General features: G+C 41.1%; 1 protein-coding gene and 1 non-coding gene across 12 annotated transcripts in view; one reads left to right on the forward strand and one right to left on the reverse strand.

The window, feature by feature from the left end:
• Nucleotides 1–23,425, forward strand: part of ZNF311 (zinc finger protein 311) — a 29,924-nt gene extending 6,499 nt beyond the window's left edge. The window contains exons 1-7 of one of the 11 annotated variants that reach the window (XM_043449685.1): nt 10,646–10,665; nt 11,921–12,248; nt 12,567–12,642; nt 16,871–16,962; nt 17,306–17,432; nt 18,067–18,171; nt 20,720–23,425. In XM_043449685.1, the coding sequence (XP_043305620.1) occupies nt 12,195–12,248; nt 12,567–12,642; nt 16,871–16,962; nt 17,306–17,432; nt 18,067–18,171; nt 20,720–22,302 (2,037 nt within the window). In that variant the 5' untranslated portion in view covers nt 10,646–10,665; nt 11,921–12,194 and the 3' untranslated portion in view covers nt 22,303–23,425. Of the gene's footprint in view, nt 1–7,521; nt 7,612–8,082; nt 12,249–12,566; nt 12,643–16,870; nt 16,963–17,305; nt 17,433–18,066; nt 18,172–20,719 lie in introns of those variants that run through there. The other 10 variants (XM_043449683.1, XM_043449686.1, XM_043449684.1 and 7 more) reach the window with 10 other exon arrangements.
• A 2,799-nt stretch (nt 23,426–26,224) lies between these two features.
• On the reverse strand, nt 26,225–26,306 carry TRNAL-AAG. Its single transcript has one exon. It is a non-coding gene; the product is annotated as a tRNA-Leu (tRNA).
• Between the last annotated feature and the right edge of the window lie 1,343 nt (nt 26,307–27,649).

Below are 27,649 nucleotides of genomic sequence, written 5' to 3' on the forward strand. Positions count from 1 at the left end.
CTATTATCCAACAACTTTTTTTGAACTACAGTCTCTTATTAGGAACCGCACTTCCCCCATTTATATTACCCATATTCAAGCACATTCTTGTCTTCCTGACCCTATGGCCCATGGCAATGAACAAGCTGATAAACTTGTCTCTTTTGCTACTCCTGAAGAACAACATGCTCTATTGCACAATAATGCTGGCTCACTACATCAAATTTGGAAAATTCCATACCAACATGCTAAAGAAATCACTAATAATTGCTCTACTTGTAGGCCCCTAAATCTTCCACCCATTACACAAGGTATCAATCCTCTAAGATTACAACCTAATGAACTATGGCAAATGGATATAACTCATTGTCCTGAACTTTCTCCCTCTTCCTTCTTACATGTCTCAATCTATACAAATTCTTTTATATGGGCCACACCTCTCCGAGGTGAAACTACACAAGATGTTATAACTCACCTGTTAGCTTGCTTTGCAGTAATGGGAACACCTAGTTCTATAAAAACAGACAATGGCCCTGCCGATATTTCTAGGCAATTCAAACAATTTTTACGATCATTTTCTGTTCAACATATTACAGGTATTCCTTGTAATCCACAAGCACAGGGCATAGTTGAATGAGCACATCACACACTGAAACTACAAATAAAAAAATTAAAAAGGGGAGAATACACAGGAACACTTCTATCTTCCTTATCCAGAGCAGACTTTACTAGATTCCAATGCAATATATTCTTTAAGCCTTTAACTATTGTTAGTACAGCTTTTTTTGTTTAAAATTTTTTAAACTTACTGCAAGGAGATATTTTGACAAAAGCAGAAAAACATTTCAAGGCATTGAAGGACACCTCCCTTCATCTGCCCATTTGGTATCAAGATGGGTTGACTAAACAATGGAAATCTGGAAAATTAATCTTACAGGGAAAGGGGTATGCTTGTATTTCTCCAGATGGATCCAACGAAATCAGTTGGCTCCCTCTTCAGAAGATCTGCCCCCCGGGGAGTCACTCGCATTCAAGATAGAGAGGAAATGGCAAAATCCGCAGGAGGAGGAGTTTCCAGTACAAGCCATGGTGGCTTTAAAAATTTCCAAGAAACACCACACTCGACATCATCAACCTTATGACCTCCCTACTTGGGGACAGATTAAAAAACCCTTACTAATCAAGCTGAAAATCTGGTTTCTCAACAGGGAATGCCTCGGAATCCTGAAAATATTTTTGTCACTATGCTTGCTTTGCTTGCTTTTGCTTCCCCCGCTCAGACTGACTTGATTAATCACACTTATTGGGCTTATATACCTAACCCACCTTTATTGCAGGTTGTAGAATGGACAGATATAGGACTGGTCGTATCCACTAATGACTCAGTATATATGCCTCCTCCTTGGAGCTTGGGGGGGCCCTCTCATCCTGAGGAAGAAGGAAGACTAATTAACATTCATCTAGGCTATGAAATCCTTCCTTTATGCGTGGGCCCAGCAGAATTATGTATTAATGTTAGTCGGCAAACGTGGGCTTTCGTCCTGCCTCCAAAAAAGAACTTCCGCACATTGCTTGGACTGTTTACTGCCCTGTCCCTTTCTGAGAACCGTGTCAATACTACCAAAACTCTAGGAAAAGGACAAAAATTGGAATGTAAGGTGTTTACTTATAAGGACTTTAAATATACTCCTGTTTATTGGGATAGATGTCAAGCTAAATTAGGGAAATTAATGTTTGTGGCCAATTACACCATTGTTGACTGGGGACCCTATGGTATGTGGTTATCTAACTGCTCAGATGATATTAACAGTACTATGTGTGGTTATGTTACTCAAGTAGCATGGAAGGTTACCAAAACTACGATGGAGCACTTCCATGACAAAGGACTCCTTGGCTGGATTGACGGCGGAATGGCACCCCCTCGCCCTCAAATCATCCTCAATAAACAGATTGGGCCTGAACAATGGGACATCTGGAAACTTGCTGCAAGTACTGAAAAACTTGGAACTTGGACTGGATATTTCACAGGGACCAGTCGTAGTCATAGTAACTATTCCTTCTATTATAATCATTCATAGTTTATACAAGCTTGTGTTCCCCTTCCTTTTGTTATAGCCATAGGGAACTTACAATTTAATGACTCTATGTTCTGTGACTTGTATAGATTGCAAATTGTATACTTGTCTTAATTCCTCTATTTCTCTAAAAAATGAATCCCTTTTGATTCTTCGAACTCCATGTAATCTGTGGTTGCCAGTAGATCTCCAACGACTCTGGAAAGAGGGTCCCATGGCAGGACTTGCCTCTCAGTTACTCACTGAATTACTCTGATGATCTAAGCGATTCATTGGGTGGTTAATTCTTGGCATTTTGGGGTTAATAGCCATTTGCACCACTGCTGCTGTCACAGGCATTGCTTTACAAACTTCAATTCAAACACAAAACTTTATTCAAAATTGGACTAAAGATACTCATACTATGTGGGCCACTCAAGCTCAGATAGATGAAGAAGTTCAGGATAAAATTCAGGAATTAGAAACATCCATCCAGTGGGTTGAAGATCAATTACTAGATTTACAAAAAGAAGTATTATTACATTGTGGTTGGAATTCTACTCAATTTTGTATCACTCTTGTTCAATTCAACCGTAGTGCTTACCATTGGGAACAAATCAAATTTCATCTGCAAGATATACATAATAATGCTTCCTTAAATGTACAATTATTGCAAAAGGAAATTTTTGAAACCTTCTCTAAGAGTCTACCCTCTTCCAAAATTTGGAAACCTTAGGTGAACAGCTAACTGATCAATTATCTGGGCTGGACCCTCGAGGATGGTTTCAAAGCATTACACGTAGTATTGGATCTGGAACTATAATGTTGATAATGGTCCTAGTGATAATATTTGTAGTATACCAATGCCTTTCAACTAAAATTGTTCAAATTAAACAAACTCAATTGGTCAGGGCGTTTTTCACAAAAGTATCTACAGTCACCCACAATTGTGAAAAAATTAAAAAGGGGGGAATTGTCAGGGGACGTTCAGCTTTAAGGGATTCAATATGTTATTCTTTTCTTTTGTGTGCCCTTTCTCAAGGATTCTCTATTCCTTATCAGTTCCTGGAAAACAGGAACAAGCAGAGCTGCATGCAGTTCTCAGGACTGAGATCATGAGAAAGAGCACCTGCTTGGATTCCTTTCAGTGACTCCCTTCAGTGATTCCCTTCAGTGACTTTACTTAAATGTAATCTATTCAGTTATGCCCCTCTTACTCAGGATATGGAATGCTTTCTGGCCCTTTGAAGATTGGTATTTGCTTGGTTTTGTTTTTGCTCAGTTTTTTTACTGCCTAAAGCTGCCTTGTATGAAGATATATAAACATGCTTTTCTGCAAATAAAGCACCCTTGTTTCACTCAAGACTTGGATCCCCTGCATTCTTCCTCTCGTCAACTCCAGTCCCCAGGTCCTGGTCTGCAAAGACCGTGACACTAGGCAAATAACAGTCATCACAGGGCCAGAAGACAATCCATATCCTGAGTAATAGGGTTGTGACTGAGTAGATTACTTTAAAGTAAAAGGTCATTGAAGGGAATCCACGCATGCACTCTGTCTCATGACCTCAGTCCTGAGAACTGCATACAGCTCTGCTCGTTGCTGTTTTCCAGGAACTGATAAGGAACAGAGTGCCCTTGAGAAACAGCACACAAAAGAAGAAAATAACATGTGGATTCCTTGAAGTTGAACGTCCCCTGACAATTCCCCCATTTTTTACTATTTTTGTGAAAAAGGCCCTGACCAACTGAGTTTGTTTAGTTTGAACAATTTTAGTCAAAAGGCATCGATATATTACAAATATAATTACCAGGACAATTATCAATGTTACAGTTCCAGACCCAATACTATGAGTAATGCTTTGGAACCATCCTCGAGGGTCTAGCCCAGATAATTGACCAGCTAGCTGTTCAGCTAACATTTCCAAATTGTTGGAAGAGGGCAGACTCTTAGGGAAGGCTCTAAAGATTTTTTTTTTAATAATTGTACATTTAAGGAAGCATTACCATGTTTGTCTTGCAAGTGAAATTTGATTTGTTCCCAATCACATGCACTATAGTTGAACCTAATAGGAGTAATATAAAATTGATAGAATTCCAATCACATTTTAGTAATACTTGTTTTTGTAAATCTACTAATTGATCTCTGACCCATTGGATAGTTGGTCTCAGTTCCTGTATTTTATCTTGAACTTTTTCATCTATCTGAGCCTGAGTGGCTCACATAGTATGAGCATCTTTGGTCCAATTTTGAATAAAGTTTTGTGCTTGAATTGAGGTTTGTAAAGTGATACCTGCGACAGTGGCAGTAGTGCAAATGGCTATTAATCCTGAAATGCCAAGAATTAGCCATTCAATGAATCGTTTAGATCGCCGGAGTAATTTAGTGAGTAACCGGGAGGCAAGGCCTGCCATAGGACCCTCCTCCCAGAGTCGTTGGAGATCTACTGGCAACCACAGAGTACATCGAAATCGAAGAATCAAAAGGGATTTGTTTTTTATAGAAATAGAGGAGTTAAGACAAGTGTATAGTTTGCAATCTATACAAGTTACAGAACTTACTGAACTGTAAGTTCCATATGGCTATAACAAAAGGAAGGGGAACATAAGCCTGTATGAAATATGAATGATTATAATGAAAGGAATAGTTACTATGACTACAACTGGTCCCTGTGAAATATCCAGTCCAAGTTCCAAGTTCTTTGGTGCTCACAGCAAGTTTCTAGATGTCCCATTGTTCAGGCCCAATCTGTTTATTGAGGACAATTCGAGGGCGAGGAGGTGCCATTCCACCATCAAGTCATCCAAGAAGTCCTTTGTCAGGGAAATGTTCCATCGAAGTTTTGGTAACCTTCCATGCTATTTGAGTAGCATAATCACATATAGTGCTGTTAATATCATCTGAGCAGTTAGATAACCACATACCATGGGATCCCCAATTGACAATGATGTAACTGGCCACAAATATTAATTTCCCTAATTTAGCTTGACATCTATCCCAATAAACAGGAGTATATTTAAAGTCCTTATAAGTAAACACCTTGCATAATAAGGGCTATTTAAATTGGGATTGCCTTTCAAAGTATTAAATAGATTAGTCAGTTGATAATTTGCAGTGCCTAAAGAGAGTCTAATCCAATTTATATCACCTAAAAGTTTTTGAAAATCATTCAAGGTTGATAATTTATCAACAGGAATCTGTGTTAGTTGGGGAGCAATACATTGTCTATTAACAATAAATCCCAAGTAATGGTAAGCTGTAGAGGTTTGAATCTTTTCAGGGGCAATGATTAATCCAGAAGCTCTTAGGCATCATTGAGCTATGTCAAACATGTGTTGAGTTTCTAAAACAGATGAAGCCGAAAACAACATATCATCTACATAATGAATAACAAGAAAGTTAGGAAATTGTTTTCTCATAGGTTCAAGGGCTTTGGCTACATAATATTGACACATAGTGGGAGAATTCATCATTCCTTGAGGTAATACAGTCCATTGACACCATTTATGAGGCCCGACATGATTAGGATAAGGAAGAGAGAGAGCAAATCTCTCTTGGTCTAGAGTGTGTAAAGGTATAGTAAAAAAGCAAACTTGTAAATCTATAATAATAATATGCCAGTTTTGAGGAATAGTGGTAGGTGATGGAATTCCTGGTTGCAATGCACCCATAGGTTTCATAGATGCATTGACTTTTCTAAGGTCTGTTAAGAGATGCCATTTGCCAGATTTCTTTTTTTATTACAAAAATGGGAGAATTCAAAGGGAAATAAGATTCCTCTATATATTTTAATTTCAATTGTGTATCTATAAGTTCCTTGCTGCTGCTAAGTCGCTTCAGTCGTGTCCGACTCTGTGCAACCCCATAGATGGCAGCCCACCACGCTCCGCATTCCCTGGGATTCTCCAGGCAAGAACACTGGAGTGGGTTGCCATTTCCTTCTCCAATGCATGAAAGTGAAAGTGAAGTCACTCAGTCGTGTCTGACTGTTCGGAAACCCCATGAACTGCAGCCTACCAGGCTCCTCCATCCATGGGATTTTCCAGACAAGAGTACTGGAGTGGGTCGCCATTGCCTTCTCATAGTAGCCTCTCATTTCTCTTTTGTACGGGGCCATTGCTCTGTCCAAATAGGCTCGTCATTTCTGGCTTCTTCTCCGATTACACTACGGGATATAGCAACTTCCAATCTGTTATGCCTGATGTCCGAATCCCCGAGCGGGAAGAGAGAAGTCTTCCAAGACAATGCAACACGCAAAGAAAGGGGAGTTCATTGCTGACTCGAGTCAGGGCTCTTGCCGCAACCAACGCATTGGTGCAGGGTCCAAGAGCCCTGGGCCCAAAATGTTATCCAAATTTATAGGGTGCGCATAAGCAGTTGGTGGCTGGCTTAAGCAGATTGGTTACCTGTTTGCAAAGTAATCTTATTGGTCCAAACCTTCGCAGGCTTTTTTCAAACTTGGTCGTTCGCGGGCTTTTTCAGCTTTCCCTGATAGGTTCCCTTTTTCTTGCTAGGCGCATGTTGATTGGCTGGCTCCAGGTGGCCTGATAATCATGTTACCCTGGAAAACCAGGCCTACTCCTAATCTAGGCTTCCTGTCATGGCGCAGCCTCACACAATCTAGCTAAAAAATCAGCATAGGCTTCATTAGGCCCTTGTAATATCTTAGTGTAGCTACCTTTAGGTTCCCCTTGAGGAGTAATTCGATCCCAAGCTTCAAGGGCAACTTCTTTCAATTGCTCATGCAACAAAGGAGGGCATTGTATTTGAGCTTTCACCACATCAAATTGCCCTGTACCCCTTAACATTTCAAAGTAATTTGGTTTTGGGGGGGCACCAGCTCGAGCATTAGAACTGGCATGATCTCGGGCCACATCATGAAACCACATTGTCCATTGAAATCGAAATTACCTTCATCAGGGAACCAGGGATTATGTTCAACCACTGTTTGGAGACAAGGTTGACGTGAAACTGAAAGTCCTTGAACCTTAAATAAATGGTGAAGTACAGTAGAAAAGTGATGGGGATTTCCAGCCGTTTGTCCCATAACTCCGCACTTACCGACCTCTGTAGGTCCAGGTCCTAACAGTCACTCTGTCCGCTTGCCAAGGGCATTCACCAGGTCCCTGTTCGGGCGCCTCTTGTCACGGTCTTTATAGACCGGGACCTGGGGACTGTAATCCACGAGAAGAAGGACACAGGGGACCCAAGTCTCGAATGAAACAACAATACTTTATTTGTAGCAGCGTGTGCTTTATATATCTCCATACAAGGAAGCTTTAGGCAGCAAAAATAAAGTTGAGCAAAAATAAAACTAGGCGAATAACAATCATCACAGGGCCAGAAGACAATCCATATCCTGAGTAATAGGGAGGTGGCTGAATAGATTACATTAAAGTAAAAGGTCATTGAAGGTAATCCACGCAGGCGATCTGTCTCATGACCTCAGTCCTGAGAACTGCATGCAGCTCTGCTGTTCCTATTTTACAGGAACTGATAAGGAATAGAGGGCCCTTGAGAAAGAACACACAAAAGAAGAAAACAACATGTGGATTCCTTAAAGTTGAACGTCCCCTGACAGTGAGTGACCATGTATTGCATCTTTCCTGCAGCCTCTTGCTCAATGCCTTTGTGCAGTATTCCCTGAACTCAATTTCAGAATTAGGTACTTAGGGATCAGTCTAATCAAAACCCAATTTCCTTTAGAGGAAAAGGATACATTTGTATTAATTTGGAGAACTGAAGAAAATTTTTAATATGATGATCATTATTTAGCAATTATGAGCTATGCACTTTCATATATATTGTATTTTCATCCTCACAATGTTGTTGTTGTTTAGTCAATAAGTTGTGTTCAACTCTTTTGCAACCCCATGGACTATAGCCCACCAGGTTCCTCTGTCCATGAAATTTTCCATGCAAGAATACTGGAGTGGGTTGCCATTTCCTTCTCCATGTATGAACCAGCATCTCCTGCATTGGTAGGTGGATTCTTTACCACTGAGCCACCAGGGAAACCCTATGCTTACAATGAGCTGAGATTAAAGAATTTACTACAATTTTATAGGTGCAGCAACTGAGATGCAAAGCAGTTAAATGACTTGCCCAAAATATCAAGTTAGTGAGTGGTAGAGCCAGGAATCATGTCTTCAAAATATAAGACTGATGAACTTTGTATAACACTGTTTTATAACTAATGTGCCAAGTGCTTTCAAATCTCTTTTATTTTTTAATAAATAGAAGCCCTGATAGGTCTGGAAGACTACTTTTTATCAAAATAGCCCCAGTATGAGATCCAGGACTCTAGAGTCCTTAGTTTCTTTTCTAATTTTATCCTCCTTTGTAGTTTTAGACAGAATTTTAATCTCTTGGGCCTCAGGTTTCTCAAGAGTGAATGAATGAATTATACTTGGTCAAAACTAGGGTCTCTTTCAGACTTGCAGTTCTATCATTTGAATCATGAAATTTGATGCCAGACAGAGGATGAGATGGCTGGATGGCATCACTGACTCAATGGGCATGAGTTTGAGTAAACTCCAGGGCGTTTGTGATAGACAGGGAGGCCTGGCGTGCTGTGATTCATGGGGTCGCAAAGAGTCAGACAGGACTGAAGACTGAACTGAACTGAATGTTTTAAATGATTTCCGCATATTGTCTCATTTGGGAAACATGGACCTTGCTTAGGTTCTCATGTACCTGGTTACCAAGTAATTTAGTCTGGATTCAATCTCATAATGAAGTTAATTTTATTTGATTTTGATAAGCTGTAAAAGAAGTTATAACCATTCACAAAGCTATGCAATCACTCATCCCACTGAAAGGAACCAAGACTTCTTGAAGAAATGGCTAATTCCAGGTCTGGAGCAAGAAATATAGAAAATGATCCTGAAATATCTTGTCCTGCCAGAACTAAAAAAAAAGGAAAAAAAAAACTATCAAAGATTCAGAGTTAGACGAAAAGAACACAGGAAATAAAATAAAGGGACTCCCACTGGCCAAAGATGGAATCACTTGAACATCAAAAAGAAAAAATAATAATGACTGCAATTAAGACTCCTTTGAAGAAAAAAAAACTCCTTGAATGTTTTTTAAAAATCTGTGAGTTAATGATGTTCAAAAAGAGAAAACAATAAGAAATATTAGTTACCAATTACTGCATAATAAACTACCCCCAAATTTAGAGTCAAACAGCAAATATTATCTCACAGTTTCTACAGGTCAGGAACCTAAGAGCAGCTTAGAGATGGTTCTGGTTCTGGTTCTGTCTTAAGGTTGCAGCCGATTTGTTGACCCAGGCTGCAGTCATCTGAAGGCTTGGCAGAGAGCTGACAGTTCCACTTCTGAACTCACTCATATGGCTGTTGGCAGAAAGCTTTAGTTCCTCACCACCTGGGTCTCTTTTTAACATATGGCAGCTGGCTTTCCCCAGTGTGAGTGATCTGAGACTACGGGAGAAAAAGAGAGACCAAGAAGGACACCACATTTTCTTTTATTACCTAATATTAAAAGTAACATAACATCATTTCTGCCATACTCAATGGGTCACACAAACCAACCCTGGTATAATATGGGAAGAAGCTACACAAAAGTATGAATACTGGAAGGCAGTGCTCATTGATGGTTATTTTGAAAAGTGGTTAATGTATAATAACAGCGGCCATGGCACCTAGGGCACGGCTGTTTACCCTGAAAATTGGCAGTTAAATAGAAAGATAAACATTTATTCTGTCTTTTCTGTTAGAACTGACATTTCAGAATAACCAAACAACCCTGAATTGACAGGTTAAGGAGATAAAGTCCTTCTTTTAAAAGGAATTCCAAATCATTAGTGTGAAAAAAAAATTTTAATTAGAAAATCCCGGTTTTGCAATAAAATGCTTGATTCAGGCAAAGATCATCAGTGGATGAAACCACCAGATGAGAGGTTGATGAACTTTACATGGAAGGATCCAACTAGCAAGTGCTGCTTCCCTGATGAATCTTAACATCACAGAGAGTGAAATAATCCAACATTATATGCCTCCTGATGTAAAGCAAAAGGAAGTAGGTAGCACCACGTAAAAATAATGCTTACCCATAAAGGTAAAGCAAACTCTAAACCTTTAGAGCTAACATCTAGTTAACAAATACAAGGCTAGAGAAACAAATTAAATGGGGATGGACTCAGACCAAGCCAGCATGTGGAATATTCAGGACAAATGGCCAAAGGTGTTCGATGGGGGAGAAAGTGAAAGATGGAGGAACTATTCTAGATCTAAATTTAAAAAGATTTAAGACAAATAACCAAATAAAGTACATAGACTTTAGATCTTGATTCAAAAAAGCAGCATATTTTATCTATTTGGGAAATTAAAATATGGACTCAGTATTAGATGATACCCGGGAGTTATTTTAATTTTGATAGTTGGGATAATGACATTGTGCTTTCTGTTTTAAGAGATGCATTCTGAAGAACATAAAACAAGAAATAACACGTTTGGGGCTGCGGTTGCGGAGGGTTTCTAGGGAACTCCTCAACCAGCGAGTTGATGATTTCCTAGAAAGTCACCGGAACTGATTATTGAAGGACTAGGAAGTGGAGCTAGAACAGATTCCTTTATTTTGTCATTTCTAGAGAAGAATATCGGCAGGAAGGTCTGTGTCTCCAGCCAGCGTGGGATGGGACTGTAGCTGACGGGCTCCCAAGCTGCCACTGGGGTCTCCGAACCCTCCGAGGGGCGGCTGGAAGGAGGCCGACACCACCACCTGCTTCACTTAAATCTTAATATTAATACACCTCCTCCCAGGGGCCCGGAACGGCGGGCGGAGATGGGGCGGGGCTTTGGGGCCGGGTTGCCCGGGATCTGGAGTCCGCCGCGGATTCCTGCCCGACAAGGACTTTTTTCTCCGCCTCCCCCGCGCTCTTCTTGCTCTCAGCGGCCCTTTACTTTTTTTTTTTTTTTTTTCACTTATTTTCCTCCCCAGCATCCATTCGTGCGTTCTTTCATTTGGCCAATTTCTAGCTGAGCGACTGCTGGTGCAGGCACTGTTTTAAACGTTGGGGATAGAGCAGTGAACAAAATAGACAAGAAGTCCGTGCTCTCAAAAGCCTAGAAGCTTACGTTATAGTGAAAGGAAGACCTACAATAAACAATGCAAAGTATATAATTAACTTATGCACCTTGTTGGAAAGTGCTGTATAGGAAAGCAAGGCATGCCATGATTGGAAGGAGGTGGTAGACTGTAATTTTAAAATTTTAAATAAATTTTAGTGCACCTAAAGTAGGTTTCCTAGGGAGGATTACATGCAAGCAAACAGTTGAAGGAGGCGAGATAATTCATCGTGAGGATAGCTTGAGGTAGAGGGAACAGCCAGTGCGAAGTCCCTAAAATGGCACCGTGCCTAAAAAGGAAGAGAAAGATCTGTGGGACTGAAGGGGGTTGAACGAGGGGGAGAATAGTAGGAGAGGTAATAGCAACCCTGTAGACTCATATGGCCCTGTAGGGACTTTAGCTTTTATTTTGAATGAACAGAGGCGATGCAGTGAGATTCTTTATATGCTACTCCTTATTTTGAGTAAGATGGACGCATTGAGGGCTTTTAAGCAGAGAGCTGAAATAATCCAACTTAAGTTTTAAATGGCCCACTTTATCGTATTGAGAAAAGACAAGTAGAAGACAAGGACAGAAGCAGGAGACCAGTTTGATGGCTAACACAATACAGGGCAAGGCAGGCAATGGTGGCTTGGGCCAAGATGGTGGCAGGAGAAGTTGTATTATGGATATATTATCATATTCAGTTTGTTCCTCTTCTCCCTCATCTCTCATAGATACTCCAGATTCTCAGTGATTCCTTCTTTTCACTTTGGTCACATCCCTCTATTCTCTCTTCTCTTCATCAAATATACAGGAAAACAAGCTATGGGATCACCACTAGCTTATTACTGCTGATGAACCCCACATCTAGGGCAGTATTGATACATCAAACCAAAAAGCAGCTGCCCTGTGGGTCAGAAGCAGTCTTTGACTGGTCTCACCAAGGCTTATATCCCTGAAAGGAGGCTAGTATCCGCTGGAGCCACTTCAAAACTGGTTATCTGAGCAAAGCCAGGATTGACTTTAGGAGCTGGATCCAACCAGCAGAGAAGAAACTGGGACAGTACTAGAAGACTGGAAAAGAAAACATGCAGCCGGTAAAAAGAGGAGAATCTACAGTGTATCACAAGGAGGAAGAAGAAGTGAGTCCAGGAAAGGAGGAAAGCAATGGAAGTATGGTGGGCTTGGATTGACTGTGTGGAAGTTTTCTCCTTCAAAATACTTTTTTTGGATTACCTGGTGATGTTTTTAAGTTATAGAATAATTGGATGCCATTTCTGTTTTTCATAAGGTATATCAGAGACTGAGCCCCTGTTTTTCTCACCCCTTTTGGTAGTTTGGAGAGTTGATTTCCATGAATAGAACTTTATAGTTGGTTGCATAACCAACCAATATGCAGCTTACCATAAATTTTCTGTCCCTCCATAACTTCTCCAAATGTTTTCTATTCCTTGCAATAGGTCGTGGTATCAGATGAGAGTCCAGGATCACCAAACCAGTTTGGCATCCCTGATACCATGTTCCTACAGGAAAGAGGTAATGTACACAGGGTATTGTGGCAGGAGTTATGGCAGCTAAAAATGGGGCAGGGACACGACTAGGTGAGAGATGCTTCCTGGGGCCTGGAAATGTGCTCATTATTGAGTATTTATAGAAAAATATATTCTTTCTATATTAGCCTTGGCCTGGTATTGACAGGAACTAAATTATTCAGTTTCTGCCCTCATCTTAAATCAAATTTGGAAAAAAAATAAAAATTCATAAGAAAAGATTCTTCAAAGCAATTTATGGAAGCTTTGAATGTATTCATCCACTTATTATATGTTCAACTCGATATATATATGACAAGTAGCTTACATATGGGTACATGAATATTTGCACATGTTAAACTTGTAGTATAATTTGGTAACGCCTCCCCAACCACAGTTTTACCAACATGTAAATATTGATTGTATGTCATTTTATTTCTGTACATCTGTTAACCCTGAGATTTTTACAGTATAGTATAGGTATACCTGAGAAATAAGATAAAGCCATGGCAAAAGAAGGAGCAAAGGTTTTGTTGTGAAACTTTGGGAAAAATAAAGAAGGGGAAATGTGGGACTGGGCTTTAGAAATGCTCTTCGGTGGCATACATAAAGAGAAAAGTGGAGAAGATTTGTGTGCTAAGTCGCTTCAGTCATGTCTGACTCTGTGCGACCCTATGAACTGTAGCCCACCAGGATCCTCTGTCCATGGGATTCTCCAGGCAAGAATACTGGAGTGGATTGCCATTCCCTTCTCCAGGGGATCTTCCCCACCCAGGGATGGAACCAGCATCTTTTACACCTAACCAGCATTGGCAGGCGGGTTCTTTACCACTAGTGCCAGGTGGCGCTAGTAGTTTGTATAGACAGAGGCTATTAGACAGAGGACTAGGCACCTAGACACCCCTAAAATAGGCTTTTAGGCTGATACATATTACCTGCAAAGAAAAAAAAAGGTAAAATGAATTTCTAAGCATATTATTGGAACTTCCAGAAGAGAAATCTTGAAATTTCTACTGTAAAGTAATCATAAAGGAAAAATTAATACTATAGAACATATTTATCACAAATTTAAGAGGTAGAAAATAATGGATATTGCTTAACTTGGTTGTTAATTTTATTTCATTTTTTTAAAGTTTAAAAATATATATAATTTTATGGTTCACATCTGACCTGAGTATTCCAGTCCTCTTTTTCTCAAAAGATATTGAATTCTCTTCCTATAAGTGATTTTTGGGGCCATAAAGTTTATAATTACTTAGCATAATATGTAAATGAGTTAATCTCATCCTAGATAATATCTGTACATTGCTTTAACAAATAGTTTTGTCATGGGCTGAATGTTTCTATCCCCTCAAAATTCATATGTTGAAGCCCTACCCCCCAACCCAGTGTTATGATATTTAGGGGTGAGGCTTTGGGAAGTAATCAATTTTAGATGAAGTCATGAAGGTGGGACCCCAATGATGAAATGAATGTCCTTAGAAAAGGACACTCTCACCCATGTGTGAATTCCCCCAAGTTCATTTTTAACTGACCTTTCAAATTCAGAAACTAAGAAATAAAGTTTAAGAATCACTACAGTAAAGAGAATTCCCTCGCACTCCAGTCATTAGGACTGCTGCTGTTCCCTAAGTTCAATCACTGATGGGAGAACTAAGATGCCACGAGCCGCACTGCACAGTTCAGTTCAGCTCAGTCGTTCAGTCTGTCCGGCTATTTGCAACCCCATGGACTGCAGCACTCCAGGCTTCCCTGTCCATCACCAACTCCTGGGGAAAAAAATCACTACAGTGGTTACCAGGGGCTGAGGAGATGGAAAAACAGAGTTGTTGTTTTGTTGTTTAATGGGTAGAGAGTTTCAGTTTTGCAAGATGAAAAAGTTCAGGAGATCTGTTATGATTTTAGTGTGGTACATTTGTTACAAGCGATGAGCCAATATTGACACATAATTATTAACTAAACTCTAAACTCCCTAGTTTATATTGGAGAAGGAAATGGCAACCCACTCCAGTATTCTTGCCTGGAGAATCCCAGAGACAGAGGAGCCTGGTGGGCTGCCGTCTATGGGGTCGCACAGAATCGGACATGACTGAAGCAACTTAGCAGCAGCAGCAGCAGTTTATATTAGGATTCATGCTTTGTGCTATACAGTTATACAGGTTTCTACAAATGAATAATACTATGTATCTGCTATTAAAGTAGTATGCAGACTATTTTGATGCCCTAAAAGTTCTGTTCCACATATTCATCCTCCCCCCACCACTGTGAATATTTTAACACTATTGAAATACTTAGAAATAGTTAAAATGGTAAATTTCCTTTTATATTTTTTTTACCACATTTAAAAACAGTTTTTAATGTAATGAACACTTAGGGGAAAAAAAGCCACTACAAAGTAACAAAAGTTTTGTAATTTATGAAGAAGATATGGTAAACATCCAACTGGGATGCATATGGAGGAAAGTTTGAGTTAAATAAGGGTATGCTTTGTCAAAAATTTAAGACTTATACATTTGACTGTATATAAATTTTACTTTAAAAATAAGAATGTATACAAATATTCAACTTTAATTAATGATATGTGTCATAGTGTTAGGGGTCATGTATGCTGATGTCTTCAACTTACTTTGAAATGCAACAAAAAATAAAATGAATTTATAGATAGTTAGATGGACAGATATGCAATAAAGCAAATATTGCAAAATGTTAATAGTAGAATGTCAGTGGTAAGTATATGGATGTTTCCTGTATAGTTCTTTCAACTTTTTTGTATATTTGAAAATGTTCATTATAAAATGGTGATTGAAAAAAAAACAATTGGGAGCTTAAAGTTTATTGATATTATAAGGAAAAGAACTGTTATGGAACATTTTGGAACAAAGCATGTGTCTGCTGTGAGCTCCGTGCCTTCCAGGGGGTTGGTTTCCCAACCAACTAACTTTTTGAGACAAAGAGTCATAAAGTAACAGACTTTCAGAGAAGATAGTGGGGAAACTGTATGGAATCCACAATGATTGTGAACACAGACCTGTTTTGATCAAAAGCTAAGGGTGACATAGACCAAAGAAGAATCTTCTTGACACATTTCTGAAGAAAGAAGCCAGTTTTTTCCTAAATTGAGGTTTTGGTGAAATTGAAGTGATAGTTTTGGGGTCCTGAGGCCAAGGGATGACCCTAGAGTCTTACCGATAGGTGACTTCAGACCAGAAAGGAATGGTCTTGGACTGGGGGATATGTTGATAACTATCAAGAAAGATAAACCACCATAAACACGGAAGCTACAGAAAGGCCAGGTTGGCCTTCAAGGAATAAAACAGGGGCCCCATTAACCGGTAGTGAGAAACTACTTTTTTTCCCAATCCATACGGATCATACCTGGTCATTTGTACACTCTGAGAAAGTTTCTTTTGCATTTTAAAAAGTGGTGTGCATTATACTATACTGGGAGGGCAGTTGGGGGTGGGGAGCAGAATTGCTTAATACTAGGGAATTAACAGGAAAAAGACTCAGAATCAAAGGGGGAAAGTGATTTTCTCTAATAAGAACAAGAGAAAAAATTTTTCTAGTGAACTAAGTGGAGGTAGACCAACTAGTAAGTTACATAAAGAAGTAAGCTTTGGACCTATCCCTTTTTATTTATATTTATTTATATTTCCTTAAAAAAAAAATACGTATTTGGTTGCATTGGGTCTTAACTGCGGATGCAGGGTCTCTCACCTGATAGCTGCAGTGCCGGGGTTAGTTGCTCTGTGGCAAGTGGGATCTTAGATCCCTGACCAAGGATCGAATTTGTGTCTGGACCACCAAGGGAAGTCTCTCCATGGATATTTCTGATCCATACCTCTCCTTTTTTCCCCTCCACCTCCACCCCAAGTCTTTCTGGACAAAATTACTGCAACATTCAAACACAGGAAGCCGAGCTATCATATTAAGCTGGTAGTCAGTGATTTGGACCTTTTAGGTCTTCTAGGATTAAGAGAGACAGAGTAAAGGATTTAGTAGGTGAGAGAAAAGAAGAGTGCACTTACAGTTGGCTTGGCTGCTGGCCAGGTCATGGTACCTCGCACTGGAAACTGAGACTAGAGGAATGAATGGAGAAAGAGGATACTGTAATGCAGTCAACTCACCCCCTAGATCAGAGCTTCATAAGCTTCTACATTGGGGGAGGAGAGGATGAAAGTAGGCTTCATTAACACTGTGCTGAATTGACTCTAGGCTTATTTCCCTTCTCTCAGCTCTACCATTTCCTCAGTGCCCTGCCTTAGCCAGAGATGAGAGCCAAGGAAACCTGCCAGGAGCAAAACATACAGTGATGAGCCAGCCTCAAGTGAGCTAAGGCCCCTTCCTTCCTTCCTGAAAATATATCTCTGTCTCCTAAATGTGTCCTTGTCCTCACTCCCATACCTGGCTATGCCACTCCCAAGTCCAGGTGCTCCCTCTCCTAAAGGATGCTTTTTTGGATGACAGACCACTTGTGGATTGTTTGTTCTTTCGTTATTTTTTGCTACTGAAAGCCTAAGCTCCCTTTCACCTCGTCCCCAGATATACACCAAACAGTAACAGCCTTTCACTTCTGTAAACCTTCTCCCTACAAATTCTTTTCTTCTGCCTCTGTTTCCTGAGGGAACTATGAAATTTCCTCCCACAATAGCAGGAACATGTTGTTTCAGGAGTCAGTGACATTTGAGGATGTAGCTGTGAACTTCAGTCATGAGGAGTGGCAGTGTCTGACCCACGCTCAAAGGCACCTCTATAAAGATGTGATGTTGGAAAATTATGGGAACATGGTGTCACTTGGTAAGAACTTTCCCTGCACTTGGCTTAGTACTTTCTCCCTTCCTTTTTCTTTTCATTGCTTTGTTGATGTGTATGGGGTCTCATATTGAAAATCAGAGCCCTCGTTCTTTATCATCAGCTTCTTCCTCCCAGATTAGTTTTGAGTTGTCCCTGTTTACATAGCAAGATAATTTCCTGGCTAACTTAATTGCTGTTTTCTGATTCTCTGAAATGAAAGTCTCTCTGAATAGAACGGAAATCCTTAGCTTCTATTCTCCCTAGATTCTTGCCTTCTCAAGCCTCTCATTTTCCATTAAATGCTTTGTATCCATCACCTAGTCATGAACTCCTTCCTAGCGGCTGAAAGTAGATCAGCCTTCCTTTACAAACTTCCATTCTCCTAAAAAGAACAGGGAAAATATAACCAACGACAGTTTTCCAGAAACTCTTTCTTTGCCTTTCTGAGTATTGACTTCTGAGAAAGTCCTTCAACCTGTTTCATTTACAGGTTACCAGACCCCTGAATAAACCCTTTTCTCTGCCCAAATAGACATTTCTTTCCTATTTTCATATGCAAACAGAGGGATCAAAGTAAATGTTAGGGCAGTTCTTTGTTGCTATACACACTTATTCCTTCTTCCTTCTGTACAACCAGGATTTTCATTTTCTAAACCTCCTTTGATCTCCTGTCTGGAGCAAGGTACAGAGCCCTATGTTCAGGATCGACAGGACTGGGAGTTCCTGAGCTGCTCCTATCCAGGTGAGTGCCAGAGAAGCTGTCTGTCCCCTTGTGTGTTCCATGTGACAGAATGGTTATAGAATGTTCTTAGTGGTGGGCCATCCATCCTCAAGGGCCCAGAGGAAATCTATTTAGGAAATCTTAAAAGCAGAGAAAACATACTATTTGGGTAATTATTCTGTCATTATCTAATCAGCTCTCTGCAACATATCTAATAGACTTTTTGCGATTTCTTGCAAAAAGGCTCTGACAATTTATCTGCCCTCTGTGTATCATTTACTACAATGCTCAGAGAACATTGCTTTTCTGCCTCTGGATTTTAGGGGATTTTGTTTGTTTGTTTGTTTTTTCAGGACCTTCCCTCATTCGGAGTCCTGAGCCTTTGACCCTTGTCTTTTTCTATTCTCTGTTATTGTGAAGTTGGATGCCTGCCATCCGAAGAGGTAACCTTTACCTCTTTCCTGGGCAGCAGTCTCATGTTTCTAACTCCTGATTTTTATTTGAATATTGCATTGTCATCTGGGAAGCAACATATCTAAAGTCAAACTCATCTCTCCCTCCAAGGCTGTCTCTTCATTAAGCTCTCCCTATTTCTATATCTGGTTCTACCTCTTTCTTACTTTTCTTTACATTCCCTGAACCTCTTATGTAGTCAGTCATAAAATATTACCAGCTCTTCATTTAAACTGTTTTCTACATTTGTCATTCAAAAAAATTGTCCTTTGCTTACAGGGCAACTCCAGCTTCCCTATCCAAATACCTACTCTTCGGTCCTACCTGCCATCTAAAAAGCATAATTGGGCAACTGTTATGTGCCAGCTATTATATAAGGTTCTAGAGATAGACAGTCAGATAAGATATGGGCCCTGACTTCCAGAAGCTTGTTTTCTAGTGGGGAAAGCAAATAGGTAAAGAAGTAATTATACAGTCCAGTATCATGGGACTTACTGAGATATGTAGATAAGGATAAGCATCTGGTATACATAAACAGAGAGGAAAAACACCTAAATCTGACCTGGAGACCAAAAGACTGCAGGAGGAACAACAATTGAACTAAGTTATGTGGAATAAGTAAGGTCATTTCGTTGAAGGAGGGGAAAGTCCATCTAGGCAGAGGGGAATAAGAATGTGAACTGTGAATAGTTCAGTATGACCAGAGCAAAGGACTTGCAGTAGCCAGTGGAGACACTACAGGAGCAGTGGACAGGGCAAGATCATGACCGAATGAGTTTTTGGTAAACTACAGACCTTGAACTTTATCCTTATACTAACAGGTAAGATGATTAAGTACTTATTTCAGTGTTGCAGGTGCTTTACATACATTGACTCATTTCATTATCATGGGTAACCTAGATCCCATTTTATTGATAAAAACAATGGGTCATAGAGAGAAGTTACATCATCCTCCCAAGTTGGCACAGTTATTAGGTGTCAGAACTAGGACAGTGAGCTGGGGCTCTTGACTGTACATTTTACTTCCTGTCTGGTTAACTATGGAGCACCATTGAAGTGTTTTAAGCTAAAGAGTGATGTGATTAGATATGATTTTTAGAAGGAATAATCTGGAAGCAGTGTACAGGATGGATTAGAGAGGAAGCAGACTAAAGGACTTTTGAGGGGTATTGAAGTTAGCTAGTGAGAATGCACTCGAAATAGAGATGAAGAAGGGATAGAGTTAGGAGATAATAAGATAGATTTGGACTGTGGTTGCCAATAGTAAAAATTAACTCACGCTACCTTAAGCAAGAGAAACCAAATGTACTTATTATTCAGGGTGTCGTGGAACTTAAGAGCAGGTATACAGGAGGCTTAAGAAGGGCTGGAATGCCATCAGGCCCTGCTCTCCAGCTGTCTTCTCTGCTACTCTGTGGGTCTGCTCCATTCTTCTTTCTTGGCAGAGCCATCTCTGCTTGTCAGTCCCAGTGACAGAGCTTTCCATCCCCTATACAACACCCATATCCCAACACCACTCAAATTTAAGTGCTAAAGATGCAGCCGTCTTCAGAGCCGGGCCTTACCTGCTTTCATATCATGATTCCAGAGTTCATGAGGAGAGAATCTGGCCTGGTTTGGATCAGGTCTTCCCCAGATCTAACCTGTCCTACCCAAGTGGGCAGAGGTACACCACAGAAATACGGCTCTCCAGGGTCCACTGTCAGGAACAAAGCAGACAGATCCTTATGAAGGGGGCTACACTGGCACTTGAGCACCACCTCTGCAGCTCACTTCACTGGTAACATCTGTAAAATGTTACTGAGTATTAGAATGAGTTGAAAATGATTTCCAGTTTCCTGTTTAGGGGCTTAGGTGTATGAAGTTATCATTCGCGAAACTAGGAGATTCTAGAACATGAGTAGACTTTGGAAGGATTTTTGTCAGGTTTACTCAGTTTTGAATATCTTCGTACTTTTCAGTGTTTCAGCCTCCTTTGACCTTTGCCATAATGTTAGCAGTTCTTCAAGCATGAGAAAGTCATTTACTCTTCCAACAATTTACCATTGCTTCCCCTGTTCCAACTCACTTATCTCCTTTCCTCTGAACATCTGACATTTTTATTTTCTTGTTTCAGCTGCCAAGACGTGGCCTGAGAATGAGAAGGCAAGATCAGAACAGGAGGTTTTTGAAAATGGAGAAGTGTGCTGGGTGAAATTTAGAAGTCTCCTAAAAGTTGTCTCCCGGGATCCAGAAGTTGGAGAAGTTTGTGTACAAGATGTCGAATTAGAGAATCAATGCGAAATGCCTGTGAGGGAGAAACGGAGAGAAGAGAAAGAAAGCTGTGAGAAAGGGACTTTCAGGAAAGGAAAGAACCAGAAGGGACTTAGAAAACACTTCAGTCCAAACTCAGAATGTATTCTGTATGGAGTTCTTACAGAAAAGAAACAGCATGAATGTACCCGATGTGGCAAAAACTTCAGTTGGCATTCTGACTTAATTCTCCATGAGCGAATTCATTCTGGCGAGAAACCCTATGTGTGTAATGAGTGTGGGAAAGCATTCAAGACCAAAAATCAACTTTCCATGCACCAGATAATCCACACAGGGGAGAAACCCTTTAACTGTACCCAGTGTGGGAAGGCCTTCAGTAGTAGATCCGCTCTTTGCCGACATAAAAAAACCCACAGTGGGGAGAAGCCACACCCGTGCGGTGACTGTGGGAAGGCCTTCAAGACCAGGTACTGTCTCAGGATGCATCAGATCATCCACACAGGAGAGAAGCCTTATGAATGCAGTGACTGTGGGAAGGCCTTTCAGTTTAAGCATTCCCTTATCATCCACAGCAGGAGCCACACTGGAGAGAAACCCTATGCGTGTGAGGAGTGCGGGAAGGCTTTCAGCGGGAGTTCAGACCTCATCAAACACACAAGAGTCCACACTGGGGAGCGACCTTATGAGTGCAATGAGTGTGGGAGGGCCTTCAGCTGGAGCTCAGACCTAAGCAAACACAGAAGACTCCACACTCAGGAGAAACCTTGTGGGTGCCCTCAGTGTGGAAAAGCCTTCAGCAACGAAGCAGAGCTCACCAAACATAGAAGAATCCACATCGAAGAGAAGCCTTACAAGTGTAAGGAGTGTGGGAAAGCCTTTCATCATAACTGTAAATGCCGGGCTCATGAACGAGGACACACAGGGGAGAAGCCCCATCGATGTGGGGATTGTGGGAAAACTTTCCAAGATCAGCACTGCCTTACCATCCATCAACGAGTCCACACCGGAGAGAAACCTTATAAATGTTCAGAGTGTGGTCGAGCTTTCAGTGGGAAATCAAACTTGACCAATCATCAAAGAATCCACACCGGAGAGAAGCCTTACAGGTGTGAGGTGTGTGGAAAGGTCTTTCATCAGAACTCAGTCCTGAGACAACACAAAAGAATCCACACGGGTGAGAAGCCATTTACCTGCCACGAGTGTGGCACGTCTTTCCGTCAGAGCTCGGCCCTGATTGGACACAAGCGAGTACATACTGGAGAGAAACCTTATGTATGTGAGGAGTGTGGAAAAGCTTTCAGAGTGAGCTCAAATCTTACTAGACATAAGAAAAGAAAACATAGAGTGTGGGAAACCCACAAACTTGGGGAGACTGGGAAATCTCTCTCTCTAGTAACTGGTTCTCAGACCTTTTCATTCATCAATATTTTGACCACCAACACCTGAAAGCAGTGATTCTGGTGTTTACACTTTCTCATTTCTCCTTCTACTTCTTATACTGATCCCTCTTGTCTCCTGTGTTGGTTCTTCCTGGTTCCTTGACCCCTCTAATTGTGAGATCCCCCAAGTCTTTGTCCTTCACCTTCCCATTCAGTGTTTCTTCGGTTCCAAGGTTTTGTCTATCAATAATAGTACTGTGATACTACATACTAGTACCCTACACATGCCAGGCACTATTCTTTACGTTTTAAATCATTTAATCCATACAAGGTCCCTGTGGGATGAGGAAATTGAGGCATAAAAAAATTAAGAAACCTGTTATGGATCCTGTAACTGGTAAATTCTAAACAAATGCCTGCTGAATGCTCAGACTTCTCTGAGCAATTTCTGTAATCCTGTACCACATTTCTTGAATGTGCGGCTATACCTCAGTTTAGCACAGAACATTTTTTTGATTAATAAACATTGATCACTTTTAGTAAGTTTTTTATTTCTTTTTTTTTTTTTTTTTGGCCACAGTTCTCAGTTCCCTGACCAAGAACCAACCCTGTGCCCCTTAAGTGGAAGTAAGGAGTCTTAACGACTGGACCACCAGGGAAGTTCCAGCAAATTTTAAATTAAAACTTAAATGGCACTCTCCTATATAGATTCAGAATTTCTGAGATTCAGCAGAGGAAGGAAGACAAGGCAAAGGCAGATTTTTTTAATTACAAGTAAGTAGAAGTCAGTGTGAGCTTCCCAGCTGTTGAGATAGTAAAGAATCCACCTGCCAATGCAGGAGATGCAAGAGATGCAGGTTTAGTTCCTGGTTCAGGGAGATCCCCTGGAGCACAACATGGCAACCCACTCCAGTATTCTTGCTTGAAAAATTCCATTGACCGAGGAGCCTGATAGACTAGAGTCCGTGGGGTTGCAGAGTTGGATGTGACTGAGTACACACAGAGAAGTCAAGTGTACACAGCTCAAGTGAAAGTTTACATATGGAAAGAGCATGAAGCCCTCCCCACTGTGTTATAAATGTACTAAAAGGTCTTCAAGGTGTTGATTTCTTAAATATTTGTTTTATCTATCTGCATGACATATGAAATGCTCTTTCACAAGGATTAATAAATTTATATCTTTTCAAGTCTTTCAGTGTCTCTTAACATCTACCCTTTCTCTTTCAAATGTTACAGGTTCTTACTGCAGACAGAATTTAAATACACACATTCTATAAGGCTAAGGAAATGGCAACCCACTCCAGTATTCTTGCCTGGAAAATCCCATGGACAGAGGAGCCTGGTGGGCTACAGTCTGTGGGATCGCAAGTGTCACACATAACTGAGCAACTAAACCACCACATTCAATATGACTACTAAGATAGAAATTGAAAATCCTACAAGAGGATGCAAGTGTGTGTCAGTTAACACAATGACCATAACTGAGTATTAAATTTAGTTCTCAGTTCCCTGACTGGTCAAGAAAGAGATGAGCAGTGGGTTACCCAGTATTTGTCAAAGGTGTTTTACAAGCTAATGTTTTTTAAAAGTAACAAGTTTAAGAAATGCTGGCTAGGTGGGGATTTTTATTCCCTTAAAGACTTCTCAGGGTTTATAATATGCTGATGTCCTTTCTAAATCTTAAACAAAGGAACTGTAAGAAGCATTGCTTTCCCAAAGGGAAGGACAAAAAGAATCCTGTTTGGAGGAGCACCTTCATGCCCTCTTGTTTCACAGAAAACATTTTGGGAAATGGTTACACCTTATCTAATTGGACAAAGAGTCCAAGATATACAATTTTCTAGTAACAAATTCCAAAGGGAATTACATGGCTTATTACACAATAGACAGATTAAACATTGGTCTTTAGGTTCAGTGTCTATAGGATATTAGAGCATGTGCCTTATATAGACATTCCTTATATAGGCATTTCTCAGTTGAAGAAAACTTGAGATGAAAACATTTAGGCTCTAGCTCTAAAATTGTTTCTATGCAAGATGAAACTCTGTATATGTGGCTTTCAGATGATACAATGTGACTTAAGAACAGAGTTCAGGATGTGTCTGGAGAGTTCATAGTGCTTTTCTAGTCTTTTTTGAGCATGAACACCCCTTATTTGATGATGAAAACTTTTCACCAACACCCTCTCCCTCATGCATACACATACTACAAGTAGTTGTACTTTAATGCTTGATGGCAAAATGTTGTCATGTTCTCCAGAAAATCTGAGGTTTTGTTAATTACAACACCATATAGGCTGTTGTAAAATGTATATACATGTTCAGAATGTTTATTTTACCTGCAAATTATGATGTGCATTTAGATTTTGGACTCAAAAGTCCTTAGCCCATCATGAGAACCCTCAAGTGCATCCTTTCATGTCGCTTCTTTAGTCCATCTTCTAACAGAATCTGGCGAAGTTTCAATTCCAGTTTAAATTCTGGACAATCCTGGAGTGTTGCTGTTTTGTGTTATTGACTGCAGAGTCATATCTTTCAAACGCTGGTTAACTGAAGGAGGTGGCAAGCCTGACATCCCATTGTGAAAGCTGAGCAACATCTGTATTGACCCCAAATAGAGTAGACTTCATCCTCATGAATCCATTTTCAACATGACCGTTGTCTCCCTAAAACAGTCCTATGATCGTGACACCTGGCTTTATTTGTTTTTATTGAAGTATCGTTGATTTACAATATTTTGTTCATTTCAGGAGTACAGCTGCCTTTAAAACTCCCAACTGACTCCCAGTCCTGCAGTTAAAAATCCCCAAATTACTAGCTCAAACTCCAGGAATCTTTTGATATCCCCTTAACACTGAAAATGAACATGATGAAAAAACGCTGGAAAAGTTTCAGATACTTTACCTGTGGAAAAGTCAGTACATTTTCAAAGAATCCTAAAGTGGGATGACAGAGAAGGCAATGGCACCCCACTCCAGTACTCTTGCCTGGAAAATCCCATGGACGGAGGAGCCTGGGAGGCTGCAGCCCATGGGGTAGCTAAGAGTCAGACACGACTGAGGGACTTCACTTGCACTTTTCACTTTAATGCACTGGAGAAGGAAATGGCAACCCACTCCAGGGTTCTTGCCTGGAGAATCCCAGGGACGGGGGAGCCTGGCGGGCTGCCGTCTATGGGGTCGCACAGAGTCGGACACGACTGAACCGACTTAGCAGCAGCAGCAGCAAAGAGGGGTGAATGCTCAGTCACTCATTTGTGTCTGACTCATTTTAGACCCCAGGAACTGTAGCCCACCAGGCTCCTCTGTCCATGGGATTTGAAAAGCAAGAATTGTAGAGTGGATTGTCATTTTCTCTTCCAGGGAAATTAGGATAGACTCGACTCTGCTATATCCTTGTAAATTTCGGGAAATGTTTGTATGCCCTCGGGTCAAGAAAAGATTTTGCAAACAAGGCCCCGAAAAAAGACGATTTTGATACTTTTCTCCATTCCCATACTATAAGTATTTCCAAATTAGAAGACACGAAGTAAGTGAGCTGAGAGAGGCTGGAGAAAGGATAGTGACTATTTTGAGCATAAATTATTCCCTCGGAGGCACTGGCAGGATCTATATTGAATTGCAGGGCATTCCCAGGAAGCTGACATCCATTCATTTGTTTGTAATAAGGACTGTATGCATAAAAGCACTTTTTGTTTATGTTATTGATTGTTATTGATTCTAGGCATCCTCAGGGCCTAGAATGATGCCGAAAATATACTGGCCGCTCAAATAGATAGACTGAACAACAACGTGTAGACAAATAGATTATTCGAGCGCATGTTTTCCGTTGAGCATTGTTCTGAGGTAGTTACCTATGGCCCTTGGGAAAACAGAAGTCAAAAGGGGGGTGAGATAAGGACTAAACTTTGTAGGATATTAGAACTGCCCACTTCGGGCATGAAGAAAATTCGTTTATCAGGCAAGTCTTACACAATAAAGAAAACTGCCCTGGCAGCGGTGGGATTCGAACCCACGCCCCCGAAGAGACTGGAGCCTTAATCCAGCGCCTTAGACCGCTCGGCCACGCTACCTCTTCCGATCCGTAGTTTTTCATCATTTTCCCTAAGAGTGATAGTCTTCCCCTTACGGTTTCGTCACGTCTCCCCCCTTAGGACTCCTACCTGGCGTTTTCCTCACCAGTACTACCACAGAATTTCTGCCTGGCGTTCAACCACCACCCAGCCTGATCCCTGATATCCTACTTCCCCACAGTTGGGAGTAGCGGGGAAGGAAACCAGGGGATCTGAGCCGCCCGCCCGTTTGTTAACCAACCCGGGAGGAAAGAGCTGCAGGTGGTCGTATGGGCTGCGGGTCCGCGGTGGAAGGTGATGTCCCGCGCAGCCGCGACACAGCTGAGAGTCCAGGAGTGGTTTTGGATGAGGGGACGCTAGTGCGGAAAGACAAGCCGACGAAAGGAGCAGAGAGCCCAGTCCTCAGGACGAACGCGGTCTCCGCAGAAATGCCCCCAGGACCAAAGGCATTGGGCGGTTCATTTTGAAACGCCAAGGTTTCAATCAAAACTATAAACAGACGCGGGTTCCATCCCTGGAACGGGAAGATCCCCTGGAGAAGGGCATGGCAACCCACTCCAGTATTCAGGCCTGGAGAATCCCATAGACAGAGGAGTAGCCTGGTGGGCTACAGTCCATGGTGTCGCAAAGAGTCAGACACGACTGAGGTCACTTAGTATGCATACATGCATTATCCTTAGCTGCAATACTTTAGCAATTACCAGGTGTTATTTTCTAAGGAGATTACCTTAGGAAAATCACTAAGAAAAAGAATTCTCAATAGAGCAAAAGCAACATAGTCACCCCCCTACTCTTGCTAAAGCTTTTTTCCCTAGTTTCTCCATATATCCCAAGCTGCTGCTGCTGCTGCTAGGTCACTTCAGTCGTGTCCGACTCTGTGCGACCCCAGAGACCGCAGCCCACCAGTTTCCCCCATCCCTGGGATTCTCCAGGCAAGAACACTGGAGTGGGTTGCCATTTCCTTCTCCAATGCATTAAAGTGAAAAGTGAAAGTGAAGTTGCTCAGTCGTGTCCGACTCTTAGCAACCCCATGGACTGCAGCCTCCCAGGCTTCTCCGTCCATGGGATTTTCCAGGCAAGAGTACTGGAGTGGGATGCCATTGCCTTCTCCAATATCCCAAGCTAAGAACCTCTTTTCTCATCTGCTGTGTCATTCCGAGGCCTCTCCCTCGTTCTCCCTCTCGGTCCCTCACAACACCAGTAGACTCCCCTCCGCTATCAGTATTATTAATATGTACTCCCACCAGTTCTGGATGGCAATATGGACATAATTTGATGGAAGCTGACCACTTTGTGACAACTTTAACCCTCAAAGACAAAGAGCAATGATATCCTCCTGCTAG

This window comes from Cervus canadensis, chromosome 28 (genome assembly GCF_019320065.1).
Source record: "Cervus canadensis isolate Bull #8, Minnesota chromosome 28, ASM1932006v1, whole genome shotgun sequence".
Lineage (NCBI taxonomy): Eukaryota > Metazoa > Chordata > Mammalia > Artiodactyla > Cervidae > Cervus > Cervus canadensis.